We start from the raw sequence: 9,129 nt of genomic DNA on the forward strand, positions 1-9,129 counted from the left end.
CACAAGGGACCCAGGCCCTGAGTGAGCCCTTCCCGGCAGTCTCCCTGCGGGGAGGGTTGGGAGACCCCTGGGGCGACAGTCTCGGGGCCAGGGCGGTGGTGGCTTCGGGGCTCACTGGGTGGTGGGTGCACACCGCGCCTCTCCTGGGGACCACCGGCCCTCCCCGGTGCATCCCCCCAAACCAGAACTTCCAGTCTCTGACCCACCGGGCTCTGCTCGGCGTCTCCGTGGGGCAGGGGCCTCTCGGAGGGGTGGCCGGGCCTCCAGTCTGGGAGTGTCGGGTGCAGAAAGTCATCTTGGCCAGTTACCCACTTGCTCGGTGAAGTCCATCCCCCTCTTGGACCTCAGTTTCCCTCTCTGTAAAGCGAGGCTTGGAGTTTGATGCCTGAGGCCTCCTGAGCATTAAGAGGCTGAGAGTCCTCGAAGTCCCCTTCCCTGCTCAAGAGCCTGCCGTGGCTCCCCACTGCCCAGGACCAACTCCACACGCCTTCGCCTGGCAGGCAAGGCCCCCGCAGTGGGCACCAATGCCCCTGCCCAAGCCCTCCCATACGGGAGCCCCCACTGTCCCCCGGCCCCTGCCCATGCCTGGCACATTCCAGAACCCCAGCCTGACCTCCTGCTTTCTCCTCTGGCCCCCAACCCCCTCCCTTCCTCTCTTTCGGAGAATGATGCTGGGAAAAGCTTGCGAAGTCACCGGGCCGGGGTTTGAATTCAAGCTCTGCCACTTAGGAGGGCGGGGCCTGGACAAGCCCCCCCCCCCCCACCTCCCTGAGCTTCGGTTTGCTCCTCCGTGGGAAGGTTACTGCTGCCCCGGGACCTGAGATCATTGTCCCAGTCCCCAGCATGGGGACACGAGACCTGGGACGGGCCTCAGAGAAGCCCTGCGTGCACCAGAGAGAACACCAGGGAGCTCGCGGGGCCCGGGGGGGCCCCCAGCATGCACAGAGGGTCGGCTCCACGCAGCCATTTTCTGGGGCAGGTAAAGGTGAGTGGGCGCCTCACCTGGGAGCAGAAGAGGCAGAAATGAACCAGACCTGGACCCTGCCCGCCTGGGAGGAGGGTGTGATTTGGGGGGAGACACCTGAACCAGCGAACCTGGGCCAAGGCAGGGGCTCGGGCTGCCATGGGGGAGGGGGGCTGGGCAGGGAGACAAAGGCTGGGAGAGAAAGTTCTGGGCCCCAGGGTAGAGCCCAGAGCTCAAGAAGGGTAGGGAAGGTTCTGGAGAGAACCTTCTAGTCCTCCCTTCCTGTGGGTGTGGACTTTGTCCTGAGGGTGGGGGTGGCGGGGTGGAGGGGAGCCGCTCAGGGCGGGGCATTCTGGAAGTCTCTCCAGACTGCCGGGTGAGCCATGGGAGGTGCCAGGAAGGTGGCCCGGAGCAGATGGCAGGGCCCGGGGTCTGTGGGGAGACGCAGGGGGCTGCGGAGGCTTCGGCGGAACCCCCCTAGGGACACCCGGGGCTCCGTGGGGTGAGCCCCATCAGGCTGACAAGGCTCCCCAGAACTGCACGAGGCCCTTGGCCCACCCTGGGCCCCTCCCACTGGGGCCCCGAGGCCACAGCACTGGCTGGGGTGTCTGAGTGTCCGTGAACCTGGGGACATGAGAACAGGCGGCAGCCACACGCATGCAAAACCCCGGAGGGTGCGTGCGTCACTCCTGCGTGAGCCTGCACAACGTCTGAGCTTGCAGGGCCTGTCGGGGCTCCGGGCCCAACAATGCACCTCGTGACATCTACGCAGGGGCTCTTTACTTGGGGTTGGAATATTCCCCCTGCAGGAAGTCCTCCAGATTGTCTCCTGGAGGTTCATAACTTTATCTTTTTCTTTCTCTCCCCTTCCCCGCAACCCCAAAGTTGTCTGCTCTCTGTGTCCATTCACTGTGTGTTGTTCTGGGTCCGCTTGCATTCTCGGCAGAACCAGGAATCTGTGTCTCTTTCGGTTGCGTCATCTTGTTGTGTCAGCTCTCCGTGTATGGGGCACCATTCCTGGGTAGGCTGCACTTTCTTTCGCGCTGGGCAGCTCTCCTTACGGGCGGGGCGCACTCCTTGCGCGTGGGGCTCCCCTACACGGGGGCACCCCTGCGTGGCATGGCACTCCTTGCGCATATCAGCACTGCGCATGAGCCAGCTCCACGCAGGTCAAGGAGGCCCGGGGTTTGAACCTTGGACTTCCCATGTGGTAGACGGACGCTCTATCTGTTGGGCCAAATCTGCTTCCCTAAAACCTTATCTTCCCGCCTGGACTCTGAGCTCCTGGGGACTGGAGCCCAATGCCCTTCCTGGCGCAGACCCCTGCCCCACCCTCTCCTTCCCTGAGGCGTCCCGGGACGGAGCAGGCAGGGGCACCTCTGCCCACCCAGGCTCCCAGAGACCACAGCACGGCTCTTCTCTCACCACTTTTATTGGTCCCCAACGCGCAGCCTCTCGCCCCGCTGGAGGCCGGGAGCACCTCATGTCTTGCGGCCTCCAAAGACGGGGCGGTTCAGGTGCTCGGGGGAGGCCAGGAAGGCCTGGAGCTGGGGCCGGGCGCGCAGGCGCGCTGCGTAGGCCGAGAGCAGGGGCAGCGCGTCCAGGCAGCCGGGGACCAGCACCTGGTGGGCCAGCAGGAAGTCCAGCAGGTTGTAGTCGGCGAAGGAGATCTGCGGGGAAGTGGGGAGCCGGGGGCGTCAGCCGCCCGCAGGGAGAGGGGGGCCGCGGGGCCAGAGCACTGGCGCAGCCTCTGCCCCCCGTGAGCCAGCCCCGCCCCACTTCGGGCCTCAGTTTGTCCTTTCTGAGAAGTGGCCAGGAGGGGCCGGGCCGAGCGCGCACCTGGTCGCCCACGATGAAGGCCTGGCCGCCCTTGTTCTGGGCCAGCAGCGTCTCGAAAGGCTTCAGGTGCCCGGGCAGCGCCCGCACGTAGTCCTCCTTGCCCGCCTCCTGCAAACGGGAGGGACGCCAGCGAGGCAGGGCGTGCGGCCCCCCGCCCAGCCCCGGCCCCCGCCCGCCGGCCCCCACTCACGTAGTTACTGTGGATGAGGTGGCTGCAGCGCCTCCGCAGGTCCTCCACGCCGTCGTTGACCATGTCCACCAGCGCCGCCTCCCGCTGGTCTTGGCCGTACAGCCCTGGGACAGTGGCCGGGCGGCAGGCTCAGGTCCCAGTGGTGGGGGAGCTCCCTGCAGGCCTCTCCCCCCACAGATGCCCCCCAGGCCCCGGCGGGACGGCTGCCAGCCTGGGCAGCCAGGACCCCCTGCCCAGGCCTTGTTCTAGGGGTCCACCCTGCCCTCCTCTGCTGCTCCCCTCTGCGGGGTGGGGGTCTGCAGGGCCACGGCGACATACCCAACAGAAGCCCACGTCCATCCGGGCACCTGGCACTCGAGGACGGCTCGAATAGCCCCAGGCCCCTTCCCCAGGTCTGTCCACCCAAGTGGGGGACCAAGCCTCCAGAGTGTCCACCCCAGGCCCCGGGGCGGGGCCGTTTGCAGGGGCCTGGCCAGAGCTGGACATGTGATCCGCCAGTGTCCATGTGCAGACACATAAAGCACCTTGTGGTACAGGGTGAATTAGGGTGCAAAGAGGAAGTGGCAGGCCACAGCCCGGCTCCTGCGGATGTCGGGTGGCCTCTCCTCAGCAGCTCCCACTGCTCCTCGGAGCCCTTCCCTGGTGGCCACCCCGTCCTGGGCCCCCCAAGGGGCCAAAGCAGAGGCAGCACCTCCCCAGCCGTCCCCGCGACGGCTCTCTGCGAGTACGGGGGTTCCAAAGTGAGTCGGGGCGGGAGCGAGAAGCCGTGGGCTGGGCCTGGGACCTGGACGCCCGGCCCGCCCGCGGTGGCCTCTGGCTGCGCCAGCACACGAGTGGGGGTTGGGGCCCCTCTGAGCTGCCGTCCAGGAAATGGGCGCAGCGTGTCCATGTGGCGCCGCCTGGCCGGGGCGAGCCGGAGGCCCCCGCAGGGACCCCCTGGCACCCAGTTCCTGTCCCCTCCTCCAGGGGCGCCTGGCCTGCCCTCCAGCCTGGAGGGTGCTGCTGACTTCAGGTGCAGCCACTCGGGCCCCAGGACGTCCTGCCAGGGACCAGGTGACCCCCCCGGAGCAGGTGCCCGCGGCCTCAGGACTCACCGAGCGAGCGGCCCAGGTGCCGCAGGATGGCATTGGACTGGTACAGGGTGAGGTCTCCGTCCTGGAACTTGGGGAGCTGCCCGTACAGCTGGGGGGGACACAGCTCGGTGAGGGGCGCTGAGCTCGGCCGCCCCCCACTCCCAGCCCGCCAAGGTCCCGCCCTCCCCCCAGGCCGGGCGCTCACGCAGGAGGCCTTGAGGTCACCCTGCAGCCAGGTGTCCTTGGTCACCACCTCCTCCTTCCAGCTCTGGCCCTGGTCAGCCAGCAGCATGCGCGTGGCCTCGCAGCGCCCTGGGGAGGGGGCGCAGGGCTGTGGGAGGGGCGTCGGGACAGGGCAGAAAGCCTGGCCTCCGAGCCTCCAGGGGAGAGGAGGGAATCAGGGAGAAAGGGCCGAGACCCCACCCCACAGCCCCACAGTGCCCCAGGGAGAGGGAGGGTGCCCCACAGCCAGTGGTCCCCAGGGGAGGCCCGGCCCGCCCCGCCCTGCAGCCCCTGGAGCCCCACAGGTCCCCTGAGGAGCCGAGGCCGCACCTCGCGCGGGGAAGTAGACGATGGTGTACGGCGGCACTAGGAGAGACAGACAGACAGGCCGATGGAGGAGGCCCCGGGCCAGGGCTGCAGGCGCAGGGCCTGGAGTCAGACCCCCGGGACACGGGGCGGCTCCGCCCAGGGCCCACCCCACCCCCGGCCGGTGCCGACCCCACTCACTGGCAGGCGGTGAAGTGCAAGTGCAGCAGGAAGTGGGGAGGAGCCCGGAGGCCTTATAGGGCTGCTCGGCTCCACCCTCGGCCCAGCTCGCCCCGCCCCAGGAATGCGCTGGGAGGTGGCTGGGGCGTGGAGGGGCGCACGGGGGAGGCACACTCAGCAGGGCGCAGTCCCCCCTGCGCGGGCAAACACACACAGGTCCTCATGGCCCACAGAGGGCCTGGACCGGGGTGCTCCAAAGTCTCCTCGAATGAATGAATGCTAGATCAGTGGACATGCACAGGTGCATTTACAGGCCCTTCCTCCGTAATCATGACACTAGCAAACCTTTAGGTGCTGAGGACCTCACATATATCACAACACTCGTTTTTACAGATGAGGAGATGAAAGCACAGAGAGGTTCAGTGACTTGCCCCAGGTCACACAGCTGGGAAGCAGCAGAGCTGCGATTTGGAGCCCCAAGGGCCTGCCTCCCAAGCCTCATTCCTTTCTCAGCAAAGCCCTGTGGTCCACCGTGGGTGGGAGAAAGACAAACGGACTGCAACAGGCAGAGCCTTCTGGACCAGGGAGGGCTGTGTCCTTCCAGGCAGAGCCCAGGGCCCTCGCCCAGCAGGCCTGCCTGACACCCCCAGCCCAGTTCTCCTGCCGGCTGCCCCCTCCCCCGGGCAGGGTTGTGGACTTTCTTTGGGAACTTGGGCCTGTCGGATCCCCAAGGAGAGAGGAAGACATCCTTCCCGGATGCAGAAGCAAAACCCTGAGACACCGCCCGAAAGCAACCCAAAAGCCACCGCCCTCATGTATTTCTGTTTTCAGCTGGGAGTGTGGAAGCGAAAGTACAACTAATGTCAGCGATGAGTCCTCCAGGGAGACTTGCCGCGGCTTCACCCACACATTTTTCTGTGGTGAGGCAGCACCCAAAGCCGAGGCGTGGGAACCAGTAATCAGCATCTGACCCGGAAGACATGCAACAGGTAGTTGTTAAAGGAATGACTGTGCCTTTTTCTTTTTTTAAGATTTTTAAAAATTTATTTCTCTTCCCTTCCTTGTCTCCCCCGCCCTAGTTGCCTGCTCTCTGTGTCCATTCGCTGTGTGATCTTCTGTGTCCGCTTGAGTCAGCGGCACCTGGACTCTGCGTCTCTTTTTGTTGCATCATCTTGCTGCGTCAGCTCTACGTGTGTGCAGTGCCACTCCTGGGCAGGCTGCGCTTTTTTCGCACGGGGCGGCTCTCCTTATGGGGCGCACTCCTAATCCTTGTGTGTGGGGCTCCGCTACATGGGGGACACCCCTACGTGGCACGGCACTCCTTGCGAGCGGCAGCACTGTGCATGGGCCAGCTCCACACGGGCCAGGAGGCCCTGGGGTTGAACCATGGACCTCCTATATGGTAGGTGGACGCTCTGTCTGTTGAGCTACATCTGCTTCCCTCTAGTTCACTCATTTTAATTGCTGAAAATAGTATTTCATTATTAAATGATTTCACAGTTTTAAAAAATTCAACCATCCTCGAGAGCAGCCTTCTGCAGCAAGAGCTCAGGGCTGGGGAGTGCTGGCCTCAGGCCTTCCTTGAGCCCACAGCTGGAGGCGCATCTGCCCAGCACCCAGCAGGCGCAGAGAGCACCCCTTCTAGTCTCCTCTCGTCTCCACAGCCACCCTGGGAGAGGGGTGGGAAATGTTGCTCCCACCACAGACAGGAGGACCCCAGGCTCAGAACGCTTCGTTCCTGTGCTCTGGCCTGGAGCCCCCACCTCGCCCCGCTGGCCAGCCTCCCGCCAGCTCACCCCCTGCAGCCGCCCCGCTCGGGCTCCTCCCCGGGGGGCTTGGCCCGGCGCTGGGCTGCCCCCGGCTGGCTTTCTGCAGCGCAGTCCTCTAGCTCCGGGGGCCCAGCCAGCCCCGGCTCTGTGGCCGCCCTGCTGCCGCCTCCTCTGGGGCTCGGCTTTCCCGGCCTTCCCGGGCCTGCCTTTTCCCTTTGTCCACCCCAACCTCCACTGAACCCACTTATGGGCAACCGCGCTGTATCCGTTGGCACCAGTGAATGGTGTTTTTTAAATATTTCAGTTTCATCATCACATAAAATTCACTCATAAAATGTACAATTTAGTGGCATTTAATGCTATGCAACCATCACCACTACCTAATTCCAGAACCTTTTCACCACCCCAAAAAGAAACCCCCGCTCCCCCCAGCCCCTGGAACCACTAATCTGCTTTCTCTCTCCATCGGCTCGTCTCTTCTGGATATTTCATGTCAATGGAACCACGCAGGGTGTGGCCTTTTGTGGCGGGCTTCTTTCCGTTGGCGTGTTGTGACATGTATCAATGCTTATTCCCTTTTGAAGATCACGTTATGTTTCGCTGTCTGGATACACCACATTCTACTTATCCTTTCAGCAGTGGATGGACATTTGGGTCATTTTCACTTTTTGGCTACTCTGAAAATGCCGCTATGAACGTTCGTGTACAGGTTTTTGTGTGGACATACGTTTTCATGTCTCTGGGGTAGATTCCTAGGAGTGGAATGGCTGGGCCATACGTAACAGTTTGAGAAACTGCCAAACTGTTCTCCAAAATGGCTGTACCATGTACAGTCCTGCCAGCAATGCATGAGGGTTCCAGTGTGCCCTCATTTTCACCATCACTTGCCATTGTCTGTCTTTATTTTGGCCATCTTACCAGGTATGGAGGTGTCTCATTATGGTTCTGTGTATGGCACTTACCAGAATCAAGCACTGGATTCAGCTTGTGAAAAACACAGTGAAGAGGGAGCCATGGCCCTTGCCATCAGAAGAATCACAGAGTCTCCACCCTGGTGGACTTCATAGGTGAGTCATTTAATGAAGAAGATAAGATCTTCACTGACAGTTCACCCATCCATCCATTCATCCGCCTAGCCATCTATCCACCTGTTCACTCTTGTGTCTGTCCATCTATCCATCCACCTACCCAATCATCCATCTATTCAACAACCAAACGTCCAACCACCAGTCCATCAAACCATCTGCCTATCCACCCATCTACCCATCTGTCCAACTACCCACCCACCCATATGTTTAGATTGAATTATATCTCACAAAAAGAGACGTTCCTGTCCTAACCCCAGCCCTGTGAATGTGATCCTATTTGGAAATGAGATCTTTGAAGATGTAGTAGTTAAATGAGGCCCAACTGGGTTAGGGTGGGTTCTAATCCAATAGGAATGCTGTCCTTAAAAGAATAGGAGATTTGGACATAGTAGGAAGAGAGAAGCAGACACATGGCCATGTGGCAGAGGCAGAGATTAAGTTGTGCTGCCACAAGCCACAGAACACCAGGGATGGTGGACAACCCACCAGAAGCCAGGAGAGAAGCAGGGAATGGATTCCATCCTTTAAGAAAGAGCATGATAGGTTTATGTCTATTCACCTTAGGTCCTATAGGAATGGGCATAATTTTTAAGTATAGGACTGACTGGAAAAGTCTCTAATCTTGCCTGACTGCTGGCCTTGACATGACTAATATAAAAATCCTAGGAGGAGTGGATTTGGCTCAACTGATAGAGCATTCGCCTACCATGGAGGTCCAGGGTTCAAACCCAGGGACTCCTGACCTGTGTGGTGAGCTGGCCCACATGCAGCGCTGATGCACACAAGGAGTGCTGTGCCATGTAGGGGTGTCCTCCACGCAGGGGTGCCCCATGTGCAAGGAGTGCACCCTTCAAGGAGAGCCGCCCCACATGGAAAAAAGCACAACCCATCCAGGAGTGGCGCTGCACACATGGAGAGCTGACGCGGCAAGATGACGCAACCAAAAGAGACACAGATTCCTGGTGCTACTGAAAAGAATGCAAGCGGACACAGAAGAACACACAGCGAGTGGACACAGAGAGCAGACAATGGGGGGGTGGGTGGGAAGGGGAGAGAAATAAATAAAAAATAAAATACCTTAAAAAAAATTCCTAGGGCTTTGTGGAGATGGTGAGGAGGGTCGTATCTTCCCCCAGTCCTCCCTCCCTTATCACAAATCAGTGGAAGAACATGGAGGCTGCAATTGGCCATCTAAAGGTTCAAATGACAACGACTTCCACTTCTTCATTTTGGTGGGTGACTTTTAAGCTTTTGTGTGTATGTTTTAGGCAACTCTTTATATTACTTTGTTGAGATTTTGTGATATATTGGGCTGAATACACAGCACCATAGGTCCTTGCTAAGGGAAGTTTTATAAAGACATTGTTAACACAATTTGTACTGGTAATAATTTAAAAATGGACTGGTATTTTTAAAAAAGGAAGCATGACAGTGCTGACACCTTGATTTTGCACTCCTGACTTCCAGAATTGTAAGACAATAAATTTGTGTTGTTTAA

At 60.5% G+C, this 9,129-nt stretch overlaps 1 protein-coding gene and 1 long non-coding RNA gene across 2 annotated transcripts; one reads left to right on the forward strand and one right to left on the reverse strand.

Annotated features, from left to right (window-relative positions):
- Positions 1-2,378: 2,378 nt before the first annotated feature.
- On the reverse strand, positions 2,379-4,876 carry LOC101436889 (glutathione S-transferase P-like). The gene is made up of 7 exons (XM_004481612.3): positions 4,796-4,876; positions 4,619-4,654; positions 4,272-4,378; positions 4,088-4,175; positions 2,994-3,097; positions 2,804-2,911; positions 2,379-2,634 (listed from the first exon to the last, which is right to left on the reverse strand). Coding segments are annotated over exons 1-7 (633 nt in total). The 5' UTR covers positions 4,797-4,876; the 3' UTR covers positions 2,379-2,445.
- A 603-nt stretch (positions 4,877-5,479) lies between these two features.
- Positions 5,480-9,129, forward strand: LOC111761396 (uncharacterized). Its single transcript, XR_002794774.2, has 3 exons — positions 5,480-5,763; positions 7,465-7,610; positions 8,298-9,129. It is a non-coding gene; the product is annotated as an uncharacterized lncRNA (long non-coding RNA).

Source organism: Dasypus novemcinctus, chromosome 10 (genome assembly GCF_030445035.2).
Source record: "Dasypus novemcinctus isolate mDasNov1 chromosome 10, mDasNov1.1.hap2, whole genome shotgun sequence".
NCBI classification, from domain to species: domain Eukaryota; kingdom Metazoa; phylum Chordata; class Mammalia; order Cingulata; family Dasypodidae; genus Dasypus; species Dasypus novemcinctus.

Coding starts and splice junctions, on each gene's coding strand:
- LOC101436889 (XM_004481612.3), bottom strand. Junction 2,912..2,993: donor ACCTCATCCACAGTAACTAC/GTGAGTGGGGGC, acceptor TCCCGTTTGCAG/GAGGCGGGCAAGGAGGACTA. Junction 2,635..2,803: donor CCTTCATCGTGGGCGACCAG/GTGCGCGCTCGG, acceptor ACTTCCCCGCAG/ATCTCCTTCGCCGACTACAA.